The sequence below is a fragment of the Apteryx rowi genome, unplaced genomic scaffold, assembly GCF_003343035.1.
Source record: "Apteryx rowi isolate R43461 unplaced genomic scaffold, aptRow1 scaffold_111, whole genome shotgun sequence".
In the NCBI taxonomy this organism is placed as follows: domain Eukaryota; kingdom Metazoa; phylum Chordata; class Aves; order Apterygiformes; family Apterygidae; genus Apteryx; species Apteryx rowi.
Genome location: NW_020447320.1, coordinates 1764740 through 1791923, shown reverse-complemented (window position 1 = coordinate 1791923; position 27184 = coordinate 1764740). Strand labels below are relative to the sequence as shown.

General features: G+C 37.0%; 1 protein-coding gene across 2 annotated transcripts in view; it reads right to left on the bottom strand.

Moving 5' to 3' along the window:
• CACNA1D (calcium voltage-gated channel subunit alpha1 D) overlaps positions 1 to 27184 on the bottom strand; it is a 211763-nt gene that overhangs the window by 138439 nt on the left and 46140 nt on the right. For both annotated transcript variants that reach the window (XM_026076611.1, XM_026076620.1), the window contains exon 4: positions 1254 to 1393. In XM_026076611.1, the coding sequence (XP_025932396.1) occupies positions 1254 to 1393 (140 nt within the window). The remainder of the gene's footprint in view (positions 1 to 1253; positions 1394 to 27184) is intronic.

Below are 27184 nucleotides of genomic sequence, written 5' to 3'. Positions count from 1 at the left end.
CCACCAAGCTTCCCCTTCAGGCACAGAGTCCAATCTGTTGAGAATGACTTGACCCGATGAAGGACCTATTTATGCACAAGTTTTAGTCCTGGACCAGAACTGCCTGAATGCCAAGCAACTAGCCCACATGCAATCTTCTTGTAACTTCTACCATCTCAGAATTAAATATCTATAAACTGGGTATTCACACATTTATAATACTTCACAAAATCTAATAATGCTTTACTATAAATTCCTTTAATTTGCATCTTTTTTCTTCCCTCTTAATGTAATGACACGTGTTAAGAGCAGTATACTCTCAAATTCCTGGCCCTTTTCAGTTACAGTTTGAACTTAAAAATGAAGTACATTGGCACATTGTGTGCCAAAGTCTTCTTGGCAAGCCAGCCTAAACATACAAAGTTATATGTAGAGAATGTCCCCCATGTACTATATATATCAATAATGTTTTATTATATATTGATAATATTACAACTAAACATAACATGCAGTACTGGAAATTACTTGTTTCAATATGATATCTTCCGTATTTAGGGAATTACAACCTAGGCTGTAAGATTAATTCCCTTGATTGCTGAAGGTAGGATGTTCTAGTCAACTAGCACAACAGTTGAACCAAAGCTGCTGGCACAAAAAGACAGATGGAGGAGCGTGGGGCGAGGGGAAGGGGGAGGCATTTTTAGCATACATTCTTCTCCAGGCAAGCCACAATCTTATACATCAGATCTCAGGAAGGTCAAGGAAGCACTCAGTCACTCTCCATCTCCCCAGACCATTCTCCTCCACCTCAAAACAGGTGGGTTCTTCCAGAGGTCTATGTAGAATAAATGAACTCTGCACCACCTTCAGTATGAGGATAGATGAATAAATGACTTAACACCGCATGGACCTAACCAAACAAACTTTTATTCATATGGAAAGACAAAAGGAGTTCATCTGGAAAAACTCAGATGGAAAAAAATTTGCATGACAAAAACTGAAGAAAGTGCATCTTCCTGAATTTTTTAGGCAGAACTCAGAATTCACTAGGAACTTCTGCCATAAAGCCAATAGTGCAATATAGCCTACAGCAGGCTATAGCCTTGAAAACTTTTAGGATTTCATTTTGAATTCTTCACTCAAATATATATATATTTTTAAACACTCCAAAGGAATAAATGTCAAGCTTAGGCCCTTGCTCATAGCCAAACAGACCTACAACTACCATACTGTGAAGATTTTGAAACCTTTTTATAATGAAGTATGTTACTTACCCTACTACTACTATTACAAAATCCAATAAATTCCATCCATTTCTTACATATGCGTTGGGGTGTAGTAATAATCCATATGCTATAATCTTCAAAAATGTTTCAACTGTAAAAATTATCAGGAAGGCATATTCTACTTTTTCCTGTAAAAGACAAAAAATACAATGAAAAAGGAAGTAATTTAACAGCCCTTTCTCTAGCTGGAATCTGCTAAAAGCAAACAGGCTTATTGATCAGAATTAAGATACAGTACCTCATGACAGTTTATTTTATGGGTTTTAATGGCATAGCATTTAACAGTAGCTGTACTGACAAGGTTATAGTCACATGATAATTTTCCTGTTTTCACATTCCTCGAGAGAAACAGAAAAAATATCAAGGCTCTGTTTCTGCAAACAGTAAGTATACTGTACCTTTACTTAAGCAAATAGTCCCATCAAGGTTTAAGGGGCTACCTTTGAGCCGGAGTCAGTGTCATCACATACTAAGGAGCTTCCAAAAGCAAACTATTTACTGGTTCTACTTTTTATTTAATTTTACACTTTCTTTCAACCTTTTTGTCCTGACATGCAAGTTTACATTGACTTATTCTTCCTTCCACATCACCATAATTGCTTTAAATAATCCTAGTATGGTTGAAGAAATTGCAAGTTAGTGCATCACCAGCTTGTATCATTTATCACATTTGCGTCAATGATTTTTTTCCTCAAACGGTTTCTTCATTTTACTAATATTCATATTTTAAACAAAGCTATATGTGGAAGCTCTCTTCATAGCTAGCTGGATAAAATATTTTTGTGGCTTCCTCTGTAGTAATAACACATTTGAATTTAGATAAATTGTAAAAATCACTGTTATCAAAACAGATCAGTTAATACACGTGTTCTTTTTACCTTCAGAAATCATCATTTCACTGCTTTGTATAATATTTTCTTTAGTTATCTGTTGCTATGCAAATATTAGAGCCAAGAATACAAGACAAAGAAAGTGAGTCATGTTTTTTTATATTTGTTTAGGAATTCATGGATGTTGTTCACTGTTATCACATACAATGTTGATTATTTGGAATTTAAACTGCTCAGTAAGGATAACAATCTTCTACTATAATATACTCAAATTACACACAAAACCAGGTATTTGCTATTTACTTGTTACACAGCATTGGCACTTTCACATACAACCAAATAAAGAACAAACCTTGACCATTTACAATTTATAAGAAAGATCCTGTGCATGTCTTAATTTGGGATGCCAGATCTCTTTTTCTTATGAAAAGGCCATCTGGTGTTGGTTATGTATACAAACATGATATATTGTTTTTATAAATCTGACATTGGTGAATTTAATAAGCAGCAGAAGCTTATCAATAAACCATGTACTCCCGCCCAGGCCTTTGCCTCTAACATGTGTCAAATTGGGATCACAGAGAGACACGGCTTCTTCCTAGTGCAAAGCATAGTTCCTGGATCTCATCTCATCTGCTCATCTCTGTCCCATTCACCTGCCTTTTTCCTCTGCTTTAAGCGCTGCTCAAACTCTGGAGAGCTTCACCCAAGGCAGCTTCTCCTCAGCTGCATTACATTTTACATGAGTTCTTCAGGCCCAGTAAAACTGATGGACTATCCTCCTTCTCCTCACTACCTTCTCCCCCCACCCACCCCAATATACATTTCAAAATCGTCCCTTCCATTTAACTATCAACTTGTCACCAACAGACTGGAACAATTACTGGATAACAAGAGTGAAGTGGCCAAACAGAAGAAATCTGAATGGCTTGTGCACTGAGAGCCATCATATTTCTTTGGCTATAGGGCACCATGGAGGTTACAATAATATGAGTTGACGGAAGTCCTGAGAAACATACTGTAGAAATACTGAAATTCAAGCAAGTCCTACTATGTACACATTCCACAAGAACAGCTATTTCTGTGTCTCTGCATATAACTAAGTCTGTAACTTGGATATAGAAAGATAAATTATTTAAGACAACATAAGGAAGACAAAATTATAGTTGGCATTTGCTGTGGGCAAAATACATGTCAGTTATCATAGTAGTAAAAGAAAAGGTGAAACAAAAGACATAAGGGATTTAATATATGCAAATCTGAAAAACAACTTCACATGATAGGGACATAGGATTGAACAGGGCCTTCTGGGCCAAGATGACCTCTTGGGCCATCCTGTCCAGCATCCTGGTATTACAGGCAAACATGTAATTTAATCCATAAACCTACCAGACTATGTCCTAAAAAGCTCCTTCGCCCTTCACTGCTCCTCTCCAAAGTATGTTCTAACACTCTACTGCTATTTGGGCTAAACATCATTCATAATCCTAGTGTAACTTACTTAATGGCTGCATTATACCCCTGCAGTTCATTTGAATGATTCAGTTCAAATCGTTGTAACAATTCTAACCTACTACTTAGCATTTATCTTTAAAGAACAACATTGGTCTTTTTACTGTTAAATTTTATTGACTTCTGTTCTGATTTGCTGAACAGTAGTGCAAACATTCTATTGAAGCAAAACGTGATACAAGCCAAGCTCATTTTTTTAAACCCAACGGTGGTTACTCTTACTGTCACTAATATATAACTTCTGGCTAACAGACCAGGGAGAAAAATGAGGCTGCAATTTCAGCGCAATTACAACTATGTCTACCTTTCAAGATTGAAAAATGACAGTACTAGGAGAATAAGCATTTTGGAGCAGACAAGATAAAGTGAAATAAAGTTTGAGCACCAGTAAGGAACAGTTTCTGTGGATGCGTGTAACTTATGCAATATATTCTTTTGGGATGTTCATAACTATTTTCCAGTTTTTCAAGTCTTCCTCCACTTAGTAGGAACAAAGTGATTTTTAATGTTATTCTCACCCTACTAAAGTATTTGCTAAATAAGACCTCCTCACAATGTGTTTACGGGGCAACATGCTGTCATGACTATCTGGTCCAGAATGAAAGTAATTGGATCCTATACTTCTTTCGGGCATTGAAATGGCTATTCCAAAGCAAGCCGGAACTCTGGGAGAACCTGGTCCATTTCTCCTTTCCTTTTTAATGCTTTCTCTATCTACAGTTTCCCCAGCATCTTCTGAAAATGGGTATATTGACACTGTCAGATAATTTGGGTTCTTTCATTCACTCTCAAGCTCGAGTCCCCTCAGGTCCACACTGCACATGTTATTTCACACCACTCTTCTTTGGAGCAAATGTCAGTTCCTTTCACTACAAAATACCACTGCCTTTCTAGGGATAGCTCAGTCCAGGAATTGCTCCCAAAAACAGTAGGAAAAAGCCCTTGTTGTTTGGCTCCCTTCACCCTATCCAGTCCTCCAACACACCTGCAGCAGGGAGCTAAGGTCTAACAGTGGACTAAAACTACTTGAACAGGAGTTACAAAGACAACAGAGACAAACTCTTCAAAGTAGAATCAAATGGTAAAAGAAGGGGGAACAGCCACGATCAGTGGCTATGGAGGTTCAGACAGGATGTTAAGAAAAGCTTCTTTACTAGGAGGGTAGCGCAGCACTGGAACAGTTTACTCGGAGCTGGTGGAATTTCAGCCTTGGAAGTTTTGAAGACCCATCTAGACAGAGCCACAGCTGACATGACCTAGTCCTGCCAGGAGCTAAAGGCCTATGTGGCCTCTGGAGCTCTCTCCCAGTTAAGCCTTCTGTAATTTCTATAATTCTGAGAGTATCTCATGGAAAAATATGGACAGAACCAGGACATGTACAATTACCTATATCCACTACACAATCAACATGCAAAAACCCCTGCTGTCTACATAGTGTTGAACTCTGGGAAAGTTTTCCTTCTCTTTTGTGAAGGGATGGAAAGGTTTCCACCCATTCTTGTTCCCTGTGGTAAAGCATATGTACACCCAGGTTCCAGAATTTCCCATAGGTGTGTATGTTCATAATGGATAAATGAAGAAGTCACAGAGAGATGCTATTAACTGAGCCAATGGCACAAGGAACAGATGCTTTTTAACAGAATAGCCCCTGGGCAATCCAAAAGCCATGTTTCCCTGGAAGCCTTCAGAAAAGGAACCCAGAGATTTTTATCTGTCTACAACCAAGGAGACCTATTAACTTCCACACTATGCTTTTCTTCCTTCCCTTCTTTCTTCCTCTATTCCATCCTTCTTCTCTTCTTCCTTTCATCTTTTTATCTTTTTCTCTCTCTTGATCTCTCATGCTCTTTTTTTTTTTTAAATCATGGCTTGCATTTTTTGCAGAGGCTGGAGGAATGATTTGGCCCAGTCGTTAATAACAGTATCCAAAGTACAGGCTGTGCTTTCCTTACAAACTGTTTAGTAAGTGGGCAGCCAACAGATGTTCTTAGAGAAACTGCAAAGTTGACAACCTGCTCCCCCTCAAGAAGGTACTGGCAGTCCTTATACACTTCTATAACTTCTTGCCAGTCAGTACAGACATCAATCTTCTCCTCTCCAACCTAAATATATCTACAGGCCATGCATCACATAGCCTGTCCAGAGCTTAAGTGAGCATTACTCAAGAGTAAGCAAAGTTGAATCTACCATCCCATTTCAGTATTACCAGAAAGGCTGAAGAGGAAGGTTTGCAATGTAAAGATACACTAAAGCAGTAACAGGTAAATTAAAAATACACACTGAAAACTGAAGTTCTAACAGACTGTGGCATACATTTATCTACTTTTTTACTTGTCTCTACAATGGAGAAAACTACTCCTGCACATTTTTACTCTGTTCATATTGAAAGATCTTTAAGCAAATACTTTATTCCAATAGAAATGAAAGGGGGAATACTAAGAAATAAGAAAACTGAACTAAAAATAAGGAAATTTAAGACAATCTCTAAAAACAAGTTTATGTTAAACAAACTGAGAAGGCGATTTTACTTCTAGAAATTGCACAGATTAAATTAGAAATTGCACATAACTTCTAATATCTATATTGAATTTAGTTCTACATTGCATGACAAAAGTAGCAGATAAAAACACAGATGGCTGAAAGTCTAGAGAAAAAAAGGAAACAAAAGTAGTATGTCTGTGTTACCTAAAGATCTAACCCTATCTCTGAATAAATTAATAGTAGCTTGTTCACAGATTTCATTCCACACAGAGCTGGGTCCTTTCTCTTTACAGAGGTAGGGTCCGATTCCTGCAAGGTTGCCCAACACTTCTGTCAATATGGAAAAGACTAATGAGTGTCACTTTGATATTGAGTACAACAGTATACATACATTTTTTAGCCTTTGTTTTGTACTATTGTCCAAAAAAGGTCACCTTTAGCCATTGGGTTTCAGCAAGATCATTAAAACTTCTTATTTTTGGCAAAGAAACATGCTTGCTTCCTTACTTTAACTAAATCAGCTTTGCAGAAGCCCCATTGCTCAGGAAGAAATTCCACACACACCCCCCTCCAGCCAGATGGTGTACATTAGTCATCATTTATTATCTTTAAATTTTAAAAAGCACCGATATAGGCAAAGCTATTGCTGTACGTTGTAATGTGATACACTGAAACTCAGCATTTAACTTTAAGATGCCTCACAAGAAAATGGTTTCAAAATATGAAGTCTTTAGTTTGCAAAACTCTTACCATATTATGTAATTAAGAGTCTTCTCATATTAATTCTCTACTCCCTGGGCACCAGAAATCTGGATTATTTATTAACTGGGGAAAAAGTATTTTTGCATCCATAGACCAACATGCACGTATCAGAATAAAAACAGCTTATTGGATGAAGCGACTCAAGTGAAGAAACTGAACTGATCAGTTTTCTGCAGTTCAGACATGCACAGAAGAAAAACAAATGCTTTGATATTCTTGGTTGGGGGGGGGGGGGTTAATAATCAATCATGTGCTATTAAACAAGACCAGCAACCCGCTGATGCCTTGACAACATGCACAGCCATGTATCTTTTTGACAAAGAGCCACTTTTTTCATATTCTGTCATTTTGAAAACACAGCATTTACTGTAAGAGGAAAAAGTAACTGAGTTTTGAATTTCAAAATATAAGATCATTTGATTTTTCAATGCAAATATCTAACTCCTCCTTAAAATCATTTGTGAACTGCATGAAAGCAATACTAAAAAAAGGAAAAGGAAACATTGTTTATTCCCACATGTGAAAATGCCCTTTTTCACATTTATAAAATGCCATAGAGGGTTCCCAATACAGAAAATGAAACAGTAAATATGAAATCTGTAATCTACCAACAAGAAAAGGGCAATAAAGCTTTACTTTGTTTGTCCCTTTAGAGCTGATGAAATAATTTATTTCCTGTATTAGACTTAGAAATTGCGCTCCCTTTATTAGAAGAATCAGTAGAATTACTCCCTTTATCACTCAAGAATTGGGTGATAACTTTTGGGTTAACTATCTCTTCAGATATGCTGTGGCTTGAAAAACAATGTTTTAAGGACGTGTGTTTTGACCAGTCTACCTGAACTATGTCGCATCTTCTTGATCCCCCTGAAGGAATACAGCTAGCACTCAACTAGGTCAGATGCCCGAGTTAGTGTTTTTGTAAGAGCAGCTTCCACTTTCTGACAGTTGAGCTCCGCAGCAAAGTTTAAAAAAAGGAGGGGAGCAGAAGGGGGGAAAAAATCACTTTAGATAGAAATATAATTACTTATCCATAATTCTACTACTTAAACATGGACATAGACCCATAGACACTGCTTCCTGTGCACATGACGCTCCATGTACATGAGACCATTTTATGTTTCACCAGCAATGTCTCCTGGCCTTAAACTGCTCCAAGGACACCCTCATCCCCACATCTCAGAGCCCAAAGAGCTGACCAGACCCGATGCCTTCAACTGCGCAGAACCCCTGAGGACTAGGATTCCAGTGAGGAAAGGAAGGAGATGGCTGATGCAGACAACATTTTTAAAATACAGTTACTGCACATATGAATTCCACTTTTGGTGGCTCAGTTATCTGTTTCTGGTTAAGTAGTAGCATTCTTCCTTAAACAGTAAGTGCTGAACAGCTGCCATTAAAAAAAGACACCTCATCTGGAAGTATATGCTAAAGAAAAATGTTTTACAAAGGTACAGACAAAGATCTGAGCTGTTCTTTTTCAAAATTTGTAAACTTGTAAGATTGCAGGGGAAAGAGCACCAAGACGGCTATGTTGTTATGGTATGGTTAATTTGCATTATGTCTTTATACAGTCAGAAGCCTATCCGAGGAAACTGAGAACACATTTCCTAACCCTTATGATTTTATGCAAGGGTCAGAGTATTAGCACATTCTTGAATTATATCTAGTTAAGATTTTACAAAACTAGCTTCTACAACAACAGCTTCTGCCACAGTTGTAAGGGTCTGGAAGAAGAAAACTGAAGTGAATACATTGGCTTACATGTAAAGTCCAAGGCAACTTTGGGCAGGACGTTGGCATTAGGCCTAGAACAATCTCCAGCCTTCTAAGACTCTTTATAAGACACTAGAGTACTTGCTATACGCCTTAACTATTCATAAAACAGTTTTATATAAATCTGAAGGGATTTTTCATTCCTTATAGCACTGTCTAACACTGAATCTCACAGATTTTTCACCATTTACCAAAGAGGACGCAAAATCTTTTCACACCATTTGAACTGTGAATTCACAATCATTTGTCACAGCTTCAACTAAAAACAGCTCCACTCTCTAGATCCCAAACAGGCATGTACACTTAAAAGACTGTGCAATAGAATATCTCAAAAATACTGGGCACAGTAAATGGACAAAACAGGTGCGCAAGCTACACGCTAAAGCGTAATTAAGGGCCTTAAACTCCCTTCTTGACCAAAGCAGCGCAAACTCGCATTTGAGTAACTAATGTCACTCAAATACTATCTCAATCTTCAAAGAAAGTGTTAGGTAGCACTAATGCTTATACTTTTATCTGACAAATTCTGGCTACCAGAGACAGGTGAATAAGAAGATCATGTTATCACACTGATTACTTTTCTTCATTATAACCTGTAATCACTTCCCGAAAATGTGCTGTAGGCCTGCATTTCACCTTTTTTTGAGTGCAAATTCTTCTTATATGTTTAATCATGTATTTTACACTTTACCTTGTAAATAACACAATTATGGAGATATAGTTAAGCACCTCAGTTCTGTAAACAAGTATTTGTACAGACAGAAAAGTGTTGCCCCCAGATTTCAAGCTTTCATTCTGATAACAGACAACTGTGTGGACCCATGCCATTTTTGTACATGTGAAGCTTTATTTACTATATATGGTAAATGTGCATTTACCATTCATAACATTAAAAGGAAAAATACAAGTTCTTCATCTATTTTTCCCCACTGCATATTCAGGCAATGCTTTCTCTGCTCTGACAGTTAATACCGAGCTTTGCTGAGTAAGAACAAGGTAGGAACAGACATCTGTGTTCTACATGTACATTACTACATACGCTATTCCCACGCCCCTCATTTACTAATGCAGTCACAAACCAATCAATTTACCATCTACTGAAAATATCGTCAAGAAAGGGACCTTATCAAGGAAGTGTGTCTCAATGAGAAGGAATATTTGAGTTGTTTTGCACATAAAATATGCTGAACTGAAACAATCACTTAGCAGCGACTGTACACTTGCAAGGTGTGAAAGGCAAAAAAAATAAGTTGCAGAAACGTTAATAGGCATTGAGGTGTGAGCTCCAATCCTGAATCCATCTCGGACGCAACTCCTCCTGAAGACTGAGTGCAGTATGCCAAAGAAACCGAATTGCACAACAGAAAGCAGGGGAAGTAAGTAATAAAGAATGTAACTGGAATGTAACTTGGGTGCCTTTCTGTCGCCTGCTTTTTTAATTGATGATATTCAGGAAAATAAGGTCAGCAAAGTAGGGAAAGCAGCAGAGATGATACTTACATATGCTTTCAAGTAGTTTTACCTTACATAGTTGACTAGAGTCAGTGTTAAGTGATGAATTAAACCTGTATCTAGTCATTAAACAGCATTAAAGAAATACTAAATATGTTTTATTTATTCAGAAGAGAGCAGATTTTTGGCTAGAAAAATTTTTTTTTTTTTAAACAAACACACTAGGTGTCGGATACCTTAGCAAACATATTCAAATTCTCAGAGAAGTTATAAACCAAGAGGATTTACTAATCCCTGTAAATTCACCTCTGATCACCCAGAAACCCACAAGCAGGAAACAGAAACACTGATAGCAGTAAATCCGCTACTGACCTCAACTTTTTTGATACATGTTGGAACTTGGAAAAACTCTCAAATGTCATGAGATCAATAACCAGCTTGCTTCCTGTCTTCAAAAAGCATTTCTTAGACTTTGACTCCCCAAAACTTTCAAAAAGAAAACAAAAAATGAGGACAAGGTGGGTAAAAATCCTCTGAAAAACAAAAAATTATTTTTCTTAGAACAGAAAAAATCCAAACTGAAATCGTAACCCATCAAATCAGAAGTATAATGCCTACATTTCAGCATTTCAAAATGAAAGCTACAAGGAAAGAAAAAAAACATGGCTTTGAAAATACTGTGTGAATTTTACCCATGTTCTCTGTAAGCACACATGCATTTTCTTGCTAACCCTACTTAAGACAGATATATATACACACACTGACGCAGTCTAACCATAGCAGTTTCTGAAGAGACTACCACAAAAAAGTAGATGCCCTATTCAGGTAATGCGGAGAGCTCCTTGATTCAACCCTAACCACTTCTTCCTACGTCCATTTTCCGACTGCTTTACGATTTGCCAACCTGTACCGTCTTTTGCTCTTTGAATAATGCAGTTTTGAAATGCATGAAAGAATGGTTCCCATACATCAGGTGTTAGTGGTCACCTTGTTCTCAGCTTTTATGTAAGCAAGCATGCCAAAGCATAATAAGCCTACTCCGAAAGCCAGAACGCTTTCCAAAAGATACCTACTTTCTACAAGTCCCTTTGAAGGAACATGGCATCCCAAATGAACGGGAGTGAGATGACCAAGACCAAAAGCTCCCTTTTTGTGGGTTAACTACGCAATGATAGCTCTATAATCTTCCAGTGCTGCAGTTTAAAAAAAGCCAAGAACTTTGCGTAAAAGATTAAAAATCAGTATGGAGCACAGATTGTTTTTACTTTCATTGACTTCATTTGGAAAATTAAACAAGCAAATAATTTGAGATTTTTTTTCATAAGTTAGCAGTAAGATGTTATTTTTATGAGCAACGAAAGAAAAAAAGATGACTTTAATCTCAAGTGTTGTACCTAAAACCTGAATCCCCACAGTATCTAGAACAAGCTCAAGCCTATACTCAGAAATATTTCAAGGTTGGGTAGTAACTTCACCATTACTTTACCTTTTCTAATGTCCTCCTCCCTTGCTTTCTTTTTCCCTCCCCAGGAAGCATCTTTAAGGATCTCTGTCCAAAAGATACTTTTTTTTTTTTTCCCTCTCCTTCCCTCTGCCCAAGTTAAAAAAGGGGAGGGGAAGAAATAAAGCAGGTCACATTCAGAAACAAAGTATTATCAGAAATCAGTAAGTGGTTTTTAGGATGTACTAGAGGACTTGAACCTGTTACGTTAGGATAACAACATTAAGAAATCTGGTCAGATAGAAAAATACGTATTTAGTTCTTAGTCTGATATTGGAAACACTAAACAGTAAACTATCACTAGAATTTCACACAGAAAGTACTGAATGCAATACATGATGTGGATATGACACTTGTATACTGAGCAGAAGGTATAGCTGGAAAGTAGCAAGTTCCATTGGGAAAAATCTAGCAGTCTTCTGGTAATAAGCTACATGCTCTGTAATTTCTTTTTGTTTTTTTCCTCCCCGAAGGAATTTCTTACTATATATTAATTTACTTTAAAGCGCTATCTTTTACATTTGTTGATAGGTAACATGCAATCCTGCACTATAAAAAAAATAACTCTCAGAATAAGTCTAGGAAGACTGCATTACTTATGAGTGGACATCCTGTCAGAGCATTAGAAATCATGAACTATAATGTCAACAGCAGTGATGTTATGAAATGAACTTTGAACTGTAAGAGAAGGCAGCACAGAATACTCACAGCAGACATTCTCTAGAATAAAGATGTGAAGAACAAGAAATGAGTTTATCCAAACAGACAGGAGGATGGTCTGCAATTTCCATGAAAGTGTTAAAGTACAACTTTATCCTTGACTGTCTCAGTTTGCTGAACAAGTTCTTCCTACTGCTTTTCATTTTCTGCTGCGTTTGTTTCTGGACCAAATGCTTGAACTGTCTATTTAATAAAAAGTTTATCCCTCAGTTTACACAATATCAAAAATAAACTTTTCCACTGACATCAGATACTTATATGAGATAATACAGTAAATCCCAGAAATGCAAAATTCAAATTAGCTGAAGAAACTCATAGTTCCCTGCATCACGATGCTGCAGGGAGACTTCCATTTTTTGTGCCCAGCAAATAAGTGTTTGGATAACAACGGAAGGGAAGACATAAGACCTCCATTATCTTTATGCATAACACTGCTGAGGGTCAGATTGTTCTGGCTGTGCCATAACCAAGAAAATGTGAATTTGGAGGGAAAATAAGGCTGCAAGAAGAAATATAGTCCTCTGATGGTTGTGCTCAATGGAAGCCCTTGGCTCCCTGAAGTAAAAGGATAGTAGCCTGCCCATGCGCTGCAAATGTAGAACACAAGGGGAAAAGATACTAAGAGCGGAATGGCTCCATGTACATATCAAGGAGCTCCAAAAAAAGAGGTTTTTTAATAGCATAACACCTATTTGTACTTAGTCCACATACAAAATCAGTGATATACGCATATTGACTTCAGCATTGTTAGTCTACTTTCGGAGTTACTGTAACTGTAGTTGTTTGAATTAGGCAGCTATGCTTAGGTACTGATATTGGTCCACTCTTTGAAATTCATTAAAAATGAATATATATTTAGCTGGGTTATAGTAATGGCACTATCTCTGAGCCTTATTCTTGTCCTCATTTTAACTTGTATATCATGACAGAAAAGTATTCAACAGAAGTAACAAGAAGTAGAATAACTCAGAAATAAACACCCAGAATACTACTGACAGTCATTGTTGAAATACCCGAATCCCTAGGACAGTATAAACAAAATTGAAATAAATTGAATAAAGGTGAAAAAAGTCTGTTCCTCATTCAGTATCCAATGCACCTTCTTTCACTCTAAATAAAAAGTCTTCTGAAATACTGTATCAAAAACTATCTTTAAAAACTAAAGACAATAAATTAGACTTGTTATGAAATAACACTTCACATCCTAAGATCTACAGATCAAACCTTAGTGATATAAATCTTCAGCTTCTGATAGGAAGGAAAGTATGACTCTGCCCTGAAGCCAAACTTCTCTTCTCTGTGGATGAGTCAGTTCTCCTTCCACCCTGCGCAATGTTACTAACATCAGGTAGTGCCCCTCGGTGCCTGCTACAGTTCCAGCCCCACAATCTGCAAACCACTACTCATGGATTTTTCTTTTTAATCACATGGTCAGCAAGAGAAGGCAGTAAGTAAGCTGTGTTCAAAAGTCTGATACGCTTCCAAGAACATCCTTGAAAAACTAATTTCAAAGACAGAACACAAAATAATTTTCTTCCTTTAATTGCTGTACCATTTGGCAGCCCAGGAAATGTATTTGGATTTTTAGTTGCTTATCCCATTTTCCAGTTTCTCCACATAGAACAGGATTGATCAGGCAGATTTTGTTTCTCGCATTGTTTCCATCTGAACTGTATTTAGGCCTTTTTTCTTTGCTTCCCTATCTTGGGAATCAGTTTTAATTTCCACAGAAGTGTCTTTAACAGAATATTCTCAAGTATTTTATTATACTCTATCATTGTTTCTAGTTCACTGCCATTATCACTATAGGACAGTTTGAGTATATCAACATCTCCTTTTTCCCCCCCATCTATAAAACAGCTCTCCAGCTGATGTAAAATGCCACAGGCCCTGTGACATTCTGGAGAACTGTAGCCAGGCCTACCTAACCACTTCCAAGGGGGCAAGGAAAAACCTATTATTTGATCAGATACAAATCAGGGAGATCAAGAGGCTGGGTCATAAGCTCCTTTTTTGACTTGACCCATTCCAACCCTTTAAGTTATCTCACTAATGTCGAACTGCTTACAACATTAAAGATATTTGGATTAGGCCCTAATTCTTCTCTGTTGCACAAACATACAATCAAAAATAAGCATCTTCATCAGCTATAGGGAATCTAATTGCCTAAGTGAGGACGTTCTACGGCCAGAACAGCCAAATTCAAAATGCTGAGTCCCTTTGTCCTAGTGATTTAAAGAAAGCTTGTAAAATTTTATGGTGCAATTTTATGTTTTAGTAAGTATAATAGCTAAAACACAAGTTTTTACCTTTATGGCCTTGAAAGATGCTGAGATATGAAAATAAGTTTATACTGCAGATTGATTTTTAAGACAGGTATTGAACATATTTACAATTATCACAATCCAGTACTACAATGTGCAGTGGCCAGTGTAAATACTGGAAAAACTGAAACCTAACCCTTAACATGGGCTAAAGACAGAGGAATTTACCTTGCATGGCCTTAAATCAGAGTCAGTCTGGAACAGACGAATGCCATTTTCTACTCTCCTTGGTTAACTGGTAAGTGCATGTTGCAAATTTTCTAGCATTTGAAAAGCACTGAGGGTCTTCATCTTTGCAAAGATGCCCAATGCTCTGCAAGATCTAGTCCTCAAAAGAAAAAGAGTGCTTTAATTAAAGCTATTTCTCTTGCTCAGTGCCATTTCTAACTTATGATTTGCCAAAGGCATTGTTTTACTCATGTTTCGATGAAATACTTAGCACAGTGTGAAATAGATAGCATCTCCTTTGTAGCAAAAGTGAAAGGTTGATTTCTGCCTTGGGCACCTTTTATTTTCTAAGAAAGCTTAGAGGTAGAAACTGAAGCATGATAATCAAACCTTGAGGAAAAACAGTGACATTATAACAACTGTTGCCTTCAAGTGATGTAAGTATCTGTGCGGTGATATACTTAATTCATAAGAACAAACTGGTAATAAACACTAAAGCATTAAGCCATACTAAATGGGACATGCTGGAAGATGGTACACTTCACTTATGTTCCAGTAAAGGTGCAGGTTACTATTTGACCAAAAAAAAACACCCTGCCACATCTATTTTTATAATTTTTCAGAGTTCACATTTATTATACATGGCATATTAAAGAGGTGGTGCTGATATTCTCCAGTGCCCAAGGCATAAACCTGGAAGTGCCAGTGGAAATAACAAGTGATGTAACAGAAGTACGTAAAACCTGAAGCAATAACGCATCATGGTCAAGAACCAACGGTTTTGCTTAAGTGACCAATGCTTTCGCACTCAGAAGTTTTGCCTCCCCCCCCCTTCCTTTTGGTTAAAGCTTTCAAAGTTGCAATCTCCTAGTGAGGTGTGTCAGAACTAATGTGGCTGAACATAGTTCACCATAATTGAAAGTAATTCACGCTGTCACATTTACTGTAACAAGAGGTCACATCTCGAGGGCCATATATGCTGTTCACATTAATCGTAACCGACACCTTCCTCCTCCTCCTCCGGGGAAATTCAGCCATATTACGTGGCTTAGTGTTTGAACTTCTTGGTGTTTTTCAGATTTTTAAAGAAAAATGGCAAAAATAAGAACAGCAACAAGTTGTGCCTTGCACAGATAACAAAGCTATCTCACAGAAAACTAAAATGATCATTTCAATTATCTCCAGAAAAATCAGTTATAATCTCCAAAAATTCCATACATTACTGAAAATTACTTAAGATTTACCTATTCTGGAAGCAGAATCAGTCCTTAAATTATACATATACGCATATAAACCATGCTCAGAAGTACTAATTAAGGATGCAGCATACTGTGAGACCATCAGGTGGACTGTACACGTTTATCTTTCACTAGTAATTAAAGCTATTATGATTTTGGAATCATAAGATCACATAGTAAACAATTTCTTTGGAATGTTAAAAACTAAATTATATATAACATACATGCCAGGGAACAAACCTCTAGCCTCAACAATATTATATGCGTCAAAACTGATATTTAAACTATGACCCCATTTCCTTTCTGAAATATAAACCAGCCATTTGGGTTCCCACCCCCCAGCCCTGCATATAACACATTTTTTTCTTTCCCTGACAGAGCCACATGGTTATTCAGTTGAAGCACTGAATACAGGTGTATGCCATACATAATTAATATAGTTTATAGAAACCAACAGGCTTTTAATCTGTATGCTTAGTGTATCTTGGAAATAGAATTAAAAGAGGAAAGATGCCATAGAGGAGAAAAGGACACATGAAAATACCCTGGGGAGAGTATGATATGCCTATTGACCAGAGAATAATCTTTATTTCTTGGTTTAATTTTTGTTGGGTTGAGCAAGGATTTGACTTTTCTCCTTAAAAATGTTTCACTGAGTACATGAGCTAAAACCAACAGAGGCATCTGAGCTCAGAAACAAAAATATCCTTTTTCCCTCCCCAACAGGTATTCACGGGAATGCAAAATACAAATTTTCATTCCTTCACAGGAACAGCTAGGATACAAAGGTTCCTTGATGACTCTCAGAATTAAGTACAAAACCAGTGTAGAAGACTGCAGAAGACAGGAACACAAACAGCTTCAATTCTACAACATATAGTTTATAATAATTCATTATTTTTCAAAAGGCACATTAGCTCTAAAACTACAGTTATTTTAAATGGCCATGTAGCACTTCCAGAAAATCGGATGCCCAGTTCTCCTCTGGTATAAATCAGTAGTGACACTACTCATATTAGATGAGTTAGACAAGTATATGAACTCTGGGAGAACCAACACTCCAAGGTCATTTTCTGTTACAGATCACAACTCCTCAGGCATAAACAGAAGTGAATCTTTTTTAAAATCTATTTTTCTGATTCTTCTTTATGGCAATAAATGCCATTGAAATAAAAAGCTCAATGTATAAACTGTAAAAGCAAAATGGTAAGTAGTTGACTGAATTAATAATGAACAATGTTAAAGGGCTTTTTCCTGCAGTATTTATTATTTATCAATACTCATTTTTATGTTGTGTTTTCTCGAAGAGGTTTTTTTCCCGTTTCTTTTTTGTTTTTTAAACAGTATCGGTTACATCTCACTCTAGAACAGAAACTCCAAGCACTTTGACAATGTCATTTCACTTTGCTGAAGCATCCAGCAATTGTGTAATTTCCATTTCCTACAGTAGTATTTGGTGGAGAGCTACATAAAACATTCCTGTGATTCCATCAGGAGAAGTGAGCTGAAAAACCTAGTGTCACTACTTTCAGCAGAAAAAGAGACAACAACAATAATGCCCGAATTCACTCAAGTAAAAAGGCCATATTATGCTTATTCCTGTTGCTTATAATTAATCTTAGCTCTATCCTTCCATTTCAGGATAAGAGGCAACGGGCACAAACTGAAACTTAGGAAGGTCTATGTGAACAAAATACAAAACTTTTTACTGTGAGGATGGGTTGTCCAGAGAAGCTGGGGAGTCTCTGTCGTTGGAGATGTTTGAAAGCCATCTAGACGTGGTCCTGGGCAGCCTGCTGTAAGTGATCCTGCTCAAGCAGGGGCTTGGATTTGCTGATCTCCACAGGTCCCTTCCAACCTCAACCATTCCATGACTTTTTTTTAAAATGATGTCACTCACCACGTCTCAGAAATAAATCTAGGTTTTGCTTCAAAACTGGTAAGCACTTCACAGTATTACATTTCACATTATTATGCAATACTTATCTTGTACCAGTACCTACAATACTCGTGAAAAAGGATCTTGTGCCAAACAGGATAAACAAGAATGAAAACACAGCTTTCACCTAAGAGGGTTCCCCATCCTTGGGCTTCTCATATGAATTTTTCGCCCCTTCTGTGTGAGGCACTCTGCCCAAGCACCTCATTTATTCCTCATTTCACAGGTTATCATTGATCTACAAGTTTCCAGTACATCATCCTTCAGGAAAGGAGCTCAAGAATCATACTGAAACTATAGTCCAATAAATCATCATTGCCATTAATCCCTCATCGTTACAAAAAGTATGTATAGTTAAATATCTACAGACTTTCAAACTGATAAAGAGACTTTTGCATTACAATGAAGAGAAGAAAAATCCCTTAATGATCCGATGCTTGGGAATATCTTTCCTGTTCTGGAAGGAACGAACTAAAAGGTAAAAATACCTTTAGATGATAAAAAGTGCACTACTATTGAGGTCTAAGAGACTAACCTATTAAAACCAGGTGAGATACTAGTTTAAGTATTCTCAATGTACTTCAATAATCTATCAACCACTGTAATTCCAAAGATTTTGGTGAAAACAAGCAGCACCAATTAACTGTCTTGAATAAAATCTAGGTATTCTGTCTTTTTGCAGATATAGTAAGTCTTATTCTTGTACAATGATATTCACAAAAATATACAGTCTAGTACTTTATTAGCTTTGGGGTGACTCAAGAGATATTTTTACTTATTAATACGGCAGCAAACTTCAGATTTGCACCTTTTTTCCTACTTTATTTCTTGATTCTTTGCTGCACTCTTTTCCAGTGGAATTGACAGCATTTAGATAATGTGAAGTTGTCCCAGTTTTGGGGGCCCAACCCTGCAAACATGAATGTCCTGTTTACTCCTACTGGAAGTCTGTTCCCAAATCTCATCCCTCTGCTATTTAAAAATGGTCTTCTAGTCTCTAATATAACTTTACTCATAGCTAGTTTATACCCAATTGTTATCGTGCCGACATTATCCTTCCAGTAGCTTTTCTCCCTCCCTCATATTTACCCATGAGATTCTCTGTCTTAATTTTCCTGGATGAAAAATGCCAAACTGCTACAGTCCCAGCTTATGAAAAAAAGTTTTCTTTCCATGATTATCCTTTCTCTGCACTTATATATTTGAATTAATTGATCCAAAAGATGATGATGAATTTATCCTCTGTTAGAAAGCAATCATGATGGTATGACAGCATGCATGTAAATCTGTGATATAATGTAAAAATATACATTTACTTATGTCTCTATTTCACTGAATAATTCCATACTGCCTTTTTTTTTTTTTTTTTTTTTTTTTAAGAAATTTAAACACACACACACACACCCCCCACACCACTTTACGGTTGAAATTTTCACTGCTTAACTCCAAAGAATCAACATTAGTTCTTCTAACACATTTCATCTAAATTCCTTATGTTATTTTTTGAGGCACCAAAAGTTTACATTTTAGCTAGGTCACCTCAACCATTTATCCTTTCTATACAAACACATAACATTTCATAACATTTCATGTGTGGGAGGCCTTTGCATGGGGGTCCTTAAAAACGTAGGTGAGTTTTGTTAGAAAAGGGTCATTCTGATGTTTGCCTAAAGTTGTCTTTTCATGTGTTACATATGCCTTGCTGATGCTTGTACTGTTGTGTATTTATCACATCTGGCTAGACAATACTCTCAAGTCAAAGAGAGCAGGACTGAATCCAGAGTTTGGAAAGCATCCAGTGATACTTTGTAGTAATAAATGTTTTCTTTGGATGAAAGATGTTGAATAAATGTAAAGCCTTTTTACTATCATAACAAAATATGGTCAGATTAGGTCTTTGGGCTATGCACTTGCCATTCAAACTCCGCAGCAGCGGTAAGAGCAGAGAGAAGTTCACCAGGCAATCAGCCCCTGAGATTACTGAAAAATTCCAGATGTTCAGATAGTTTTTGAAAAATAGCTCATATTAGAAAGGAAGAAAGATTTTCCACCTTTATCTGTAGTCATCCAGAAGTATTATTTTCAGGAAGAGCCCTATGTAGCTATTTTCATATAACATTTTCTATACTGTATGCCAATACAGGATGTTTAAAATGCTATCATTTATTTTTTTAATCTTTTGAATGAGCATATCCTCTCACATTAACTTGCTTTTCCAAGAGATAATAAAAGTACTACAGACAAGGCCATTCTGATACTACTTAGCTGAGTGCAAAGAAAATAATTGCAAAGTTAGACTATAGGTCATTGCAACTATTAGCCCATCTCTGACAACCAAGAAAACATATGATGTTTTATGCCTCAGGTTTCAGTTCATTACATTAGCAAGTACAGTATAGATGTGTTATCAACTAACAGGATTCAATTATAGGACATATTCTAATTTCTGTAAGAATTCTGTGTTGAGATGCTATGCATTCTCCCCTCAGGAGAAAAGCATAAAGGTCTCAAGAAAAGGCCTCAGCTGCTGGATGATCCACTGCAGTTTCCAGATCGAAACCCACTGTTCTCAGGAGAGCTGCTGGCTGGGCAGAACACTGCTTCCTTGAAGGACCTGAGAAGCCGCAAGTCAGGTAAAGCCTGAAGTCAGGCAGGAGATCATTACTACAGAGATGGGACAATATGAGTACTGACGGTCCTTTGACCTTCTGTCTCATCTTCAAGACAAGCTGATACCAAGCTTGTTTACTTCCCTGGGAAAATCCACCAAATTCCCAAAAAATTCTGTGGGAAGTATACTGGATGTTTGCAACATGGAAAGAAAAAACACAGCATACTCATAATTCATAATAATAATTCATAATTATTGCGTTCTTCTTTCTCACGTGACAGAAATATTTGTCTTGGTAGTTTGGAGAAAACATACTTTACATTCACCCCATGTCTCATTACTCTGTGGTGTCACAACAGACATTTTACTTGTGCTAAGCTGTGCTCATACTTCTTCAGTTACTTAAACCAAGCCAAGTGTGATTAATACACATGTACTGTTAACCAGACTGCATCAAGAACAAATATTTGAAGACATTTTATATCTATAGATACATACATGTAATTTTACCTATAGTGCCAGTGCAGAAGTGACTGTAGAATATATAAGGTAGATTAATGTCACCTTTAATCTAGTTGAGTACTAATAGCCTCAAGGTTGTGGCAGCAGACCTTTAGCACAGGTTAGACATCTGAAATGTGGGGAGTGAAGTCTCTGATACTGCAGCTGCACTCTTACTCATACCCAAAGTAGCTAGCTTTAAAACTAGCCTATACATTAAACCTCTGCAGCATATACCAGCTAGACATTGCAGGTTGATGGCACCATAAAACCTGATACTGGCTGGCAAATAAAGTAATCTCTGATAAATTATAGCATTATGGCTATCTAGGGTTTCTATTCCAGCCTGTAAGAAATATGCACTCTCCATCTGCCAGTAGCACACGTGGCAGCGGTGAGACAAGGCACTCCAAATTAAGAGTAGGAATCTGGCCCGACACCACTCAGCTGGAGTTGGAGGTGGCTACAACACTCTTAAGCACTAATACTACTTTTTTTTTTTTTAATAGTAGCTTAGTTAGAAATATTTCTAACATACAAACCATTTGGTACAGCAAAAAACAGAAAGTAGCAACAGCTTGTAGAAATTATAGGTGATAGTGATTCCTCGCAGCATGTTCCCAAATGCCTCTAAAGCACAGTCCAAGGAGAGAAAAAGTATTCCCTCCCTTTCTTCAAAGCCAAAGAAAATAGGGCAGTATGACTTCCCTGACATTTTTATGCAGGCAGCTATGGCAGACTGCAGGGAGACAATTAAAATACACATCCATTAGGAGCTCTTCCATGTGTTTGCTATACTGTTAAATACAGAGACAGATGAAGCAAGCAAAGGTAAGAAGCCAAGAATGTAAAATGGGGAGGTTTTATTTATTTAATATCTAAATTATTTTTGCCCTAATCCTAGTGTAGAGAATCCTTCCTTGCCATACCAATATACTGCAGATGAATGGTTCTGGAAAAAAAAAAAATTTTGCTTCCTATTATTTTCAGTATCTTTGCTCTTTAAAAGTAAGAGGCAAAATATAAGCCTTAAATTTTCCTTGTGTAACATAACAGCTTCTAAATGCTGCAAATATTAAAACTAAATCATTGTCACTCTTCTTTTAAAAAGATTTGCATTAAGGTTCCCCCACCCCAAACAGGAAAATGAGATTATGGCAAAAAGTCTAAAAAACCTGCATGTGTTCATCTTGGGATAAACACAAATACAGAAAGCTCATGCAAGTAAATTCTAGCAGAGGAGTAATAACCTTTAAAATACAGCTAAAGAGCAGGTTGCAACAGGATACAAACCCTTTCACCTACCAATCACTTGTTCAAATGCAGTTTAAGTTCGTAGTCGTTGAACATGGATTCTTCAAAAGTTCTTTCGTAGCCAAATATATAACAGATGAACTAACACACCCATGGCAACTTCTGGCATGCGTGGGCCCAAGTTCTAAGTAGTTGGACAATTTGTTTGGCACTAACAGCAGAAAAGCTAATACCCTCCAACTTCTCCCTCAACTGAACTGCAGATGAGGTTAGTATTTATTAAGTAAATATTATTAAAATATATATAATATATACTATCATTTAGAAACAGTTAGTATTTAGTTATGCATAGGAAGATTCAGCTTGCCACAACTTGCAGGCAATATTCAATACAAATAAAATACCCAATAATAAAGATGTAAATGAAGGATCGTACACATGCTTACGGAGAATATAACTTTGTAAATCAGAGTCCCTATTTTTCTATGCTCTGTTCTTCAACCAAAGGGGAGAACAGAAGAAATCAAAGACAGAGCTGAATCCTTTCGGTATGCTGAAGGAAAGCCTGCCCTGAGTTATGGGTTATATGGCAGGAACCTTATAATCCTTATACTGCGCCCACTTGAATAGTGGCAGTATATCAATTTAATGAAGTTTAGATCAAGCCATTTAGAAACCATCCTAATATCTGTCTTCAATCACTTGCCCAAACAGATCAAGTTCTAAGTAGATACAGTAACTAAAGTACTCCAGGCACACAAAGCATCTAACAACTTTCATGGAGACCGTCTGGATAGTATCTTTTTGTAGATAAAGAAGTTCAGTTTGCTTCAAGCAATAAATTGCTTTCTATAAAGGCAGATGGTTGGATACCAATATGATGAACGCAGTACAAATCTTACATGAAAGTAGTAAGCAAGCGGCTACTCTGTTCATCCGATACGAAAGAAATTAAGTTTACTTGATATTCAAAGTTAATTTGCAAAGAAGATGTATTAATATGGCACCACACCCCTACACATGGCAGGTGTTTTACTGTGCTGGTATGTTTGCACACTAAGCTTACCTCCGTTTACCAGCAAAAGTACAGAAAAAAACATGAAACTATGTCAGCATTTAAAAATGCATAAATAGTTTAAGACTTTCAGCCCCTAAACTGCAGAAGGTCAGTTACAACAAACGCTGAGATTACAACATCACATTTCTGTAGCATGGATGCTCTCACATCCCACTTACATCATACAATACCAAAAAAAAAAAAAAAAAAAGTGAAGTTGTTTTGGTATACTTTCCCTCAACATTTTCATAACTACCTTCCAGAAGAGGATTACAAGCACCAAAATACTGTATGTTCTGCAGCTACCTACTGTAGTTTGTACAATACTTTGAGTCACTTGACAACTGCATATCATAATAGCTGTACCTCTTCCAGTGTTACACTGATCACAGAATTCACTGATTAGTTCCAAACAGAAACTCATTAGCCTTCGAGACTTAAAGACACAGAAAATAAAGTTCTACACCACTGTTTCAAGAAGAAAGACTGAAACACATGTATTACTACATAAACCATGAAGCACCCTTCAGAAATATTCTTCAAAATATTATGTCTCTTTCAAATGTATTTTTACTATAGTGCTGGGGAAAGTTTATGCAATCATTTAGCATATACTCATTCAAACATAAGAAAACCATGGCTGGAAGATCTGAACTCAGAAGTCTAGTGGGTTGCTAAAATGAGTTCTTCCCTTAAAATTCTGCTCCAAGAATTCAAAACCAAGACAAGCCTGAAAGCTGAGGATGTAGTTTCACAGCATCAGATCTGTGTCTGTTCACCCAGTAATAAAAGTTTGATTCACAACAGACATGGTCCATGATCATGTATCTCTTCTATTATCAAGAGCTTACAGTTTTTGACAGCTGTAGTAGGCCATATGATCCCTAATCCAGCATAAATCCTAGTAGGCCAAAGAGACAATACTTGCACTGCGTAAAGTCTATCAGTGCAAAGTTAATGTATCAAAAAGAAAATTTTAGCAAACTTGGAACAGTGAAATGAATTTACATGAGTTTAGAGCACTACACCACGCAATGGTGGAATTTCTGTTCTAGTACTTGGAGCCTCTTAATCAGACCATTTCACTGAACTTGGACAAAAAGGCTAGATTTTCCACAGCGTCTCATATGACATTACTCCCAAGTACAATGAAATACCTGTAATTTTAGGCCCAGTTCGCAACCCCTCTACCAGATAAGGAATTCAGGAGTGGACCTTGACAAGCCTTTCTTTCAGAAGTAAAAACTGGATTTACAGATGATGTTTCTCTCCATCCTGTCACTCATTCTCACTCAGGCACTACTATTTCAATTACATGAGCACAGCTACTGAGCACATATTGATCCTGTTAATCAAAATTGGGGACAGTGGCTGTTTTAATACAAATTAGTTTGCTGAACTGTCTCAAACCCAGCTGTGCAAGGAATTACACCAGCACACTCAAAGATGCAGACCCAAGCAGTGGCAGACGAAGGGCATGCTGAAGTAAGCAATGCAACTCAAAACTGCTAAACAAGCTAAGATCTCCAATGTTCTATCTCTGGGCAAGGAGAGGGGAACACACATGTTTTAGGAAATACAGAGTCTGTATTAAAAAAAGACATAACTGAAAAGTCACATCATCTAGCAAGGAAATCGAGTATGATCCTCTGAGTAACTTCAACACAAGAACAGAAGAAGAAAACAAAACTAGCTTGATAACAAATTTCACCTTACAGAATTTGAAGGTGGGACCACAGAAGTTACCAGCATTGGTAATAAGGCTGTAAAACCAAGCAGAAATCATTGTTATCCGATTCCCCATACAACGCAAGCATAGACAGGCTTTGCCTCTGGCCAGCCTGAAATGACGACTGCCACAGCAACCCAGGGAAATGTTTTTCTTTTTTTAAAATCAGGCTTTACTCTACACCTACAAAACAAAAAAACAAAGTGACTCAGCTCAATGAACAAGCTTCTCCTTTCCTAGAAGCTCTAAAGCAGTGTCCTTCAATCAACCTAGATGAAAGAAATGCAGCTATGAAGTCTCCTTTAATGAATTATATTTAGTAATTCCATTCTGCCCTCAAGATCATACCTCTAATCCTCTGCTCCCTCTTGCCTGGGACCCTACATAAACTTCTCAAAAGGGAACCACAACACATGAAACTGCACATAAGTATTAGGAGTGAATACTCCTGCACTGTGTCTATGCCATTAGAGAGCAGGGTCAGCAGCTCTGCCTGGTCTCAAAAGGAGCCACGCGCGTGATTCCAGAGAAGTCAGCATGCCTCAGCCCCTGTTTGAGCAGCACACCGACTAGAAACAACATCCAGTCTGGATTTTCAAATGGTCAGTACAGAGCATATGCAACCCCTACTATAACTACTGTCAAATTGCTGCAGCGATTATTTGTGCTACCTGTTTAAAACATCTATCTTGCAGCTTGTCAGAACTTGTATATCTTCTGCTTTCAGCACTGAGACATTTAAGATCAATAGATCAGAGGGGTTCAGGCTTTGGGGCCTTGGATGGAAAAACATAATAATCGAGTCTGAGTATTTCATTGTCTACACACAGAAATCTTTCTATTACGTGGGCATTGGTATACCTGGATAACCTGTTCTTAGATCCCCTAAATCTGTGAAAATGAGTAACAATACACAGTAATCCATCTAAACAAAGTACAAGATTAGCAAAGGGTTGCACGTTAAAATGAAAGGTGATGTAGTTAGGGTTAAAGAGAATACAAATCTCTCTAGCTATATAGCAAGAAAAAATTCTGACTTGCAAAACAAAATTGAAGAACACAGTTAACAGCAATTACAACTGTCAGCCTACACAAAACTTGAAGTTGGGAAAAACTAGTGATTTCACAGACAGTGATTTGCACTAGGCCAAGCAATGCAATCTAATGCATAACGGGAACAAGTTGGTTTAGCACTGATTACATAGGAATTAAATGCAGAAGTACTCAAGGGAAAAGACATGCAAACTGCCTTCATGGAACGAGATTTTCTTTGGGACTCCAGAGATTAGACCAACTTGCTTCAGTAACTGAAGGGGAAGTGAACTGAGTAGTTTTAAATGAAAGAATCTATTCCACATGAAGTAAAGTGAGAAGTATTTGTTAGAAGTCCTTTAACTGTATGTTTAAGAAAACACGATGGTAAAACTTTTTAAAGCCTGGTTGGAAAACAAGAATTAGATGAAACAAGATTTTGACCAAATACATACATACACACATATATATATATATATAAAAAATTTTTTTAATTGTGTTTCTTCCCCCCCCCACCAAAACTCATTCAAGTTCCTTTTGTTCTTATGGGTACCGCTGCAGCTTGCAGAGATAACCTTGCTCAAACTTCAGGTCTCAGAAGGTAAAACTGAGCAAAAAAGTTATGCTTTTCCTGAACACAGTTCTTGGTGGCTGCTCAATATCATGCTTCAACACAAGCGTAAGCCAAAGTACAGTTTTTAGTTTCCTAATTTTTGATTATTTTTAATGCCTATGAAACAAATATATGCATATGATGCACTACAGTGTTTTACTGGAATGAGTTTCTTAAAATTCATGATATAATCATCAATACATTTTAAGTGTGATGAAAAATAACTTGCAACTTTGTTATACATTATAGAGGTTTTTTTAAACCTAGCAAAATCAGTATGAAAAACTGGTAGATTCATGCTAAGGAGACCAGAGAGGGGAAGTTTAAGAACGCAAAGACAAATTAATTTCAACTGTTTATATTGCTGCATCAATATTTATGTCAAATAGCCTGCAGAAAGTACAGCTTATTCAATCGCT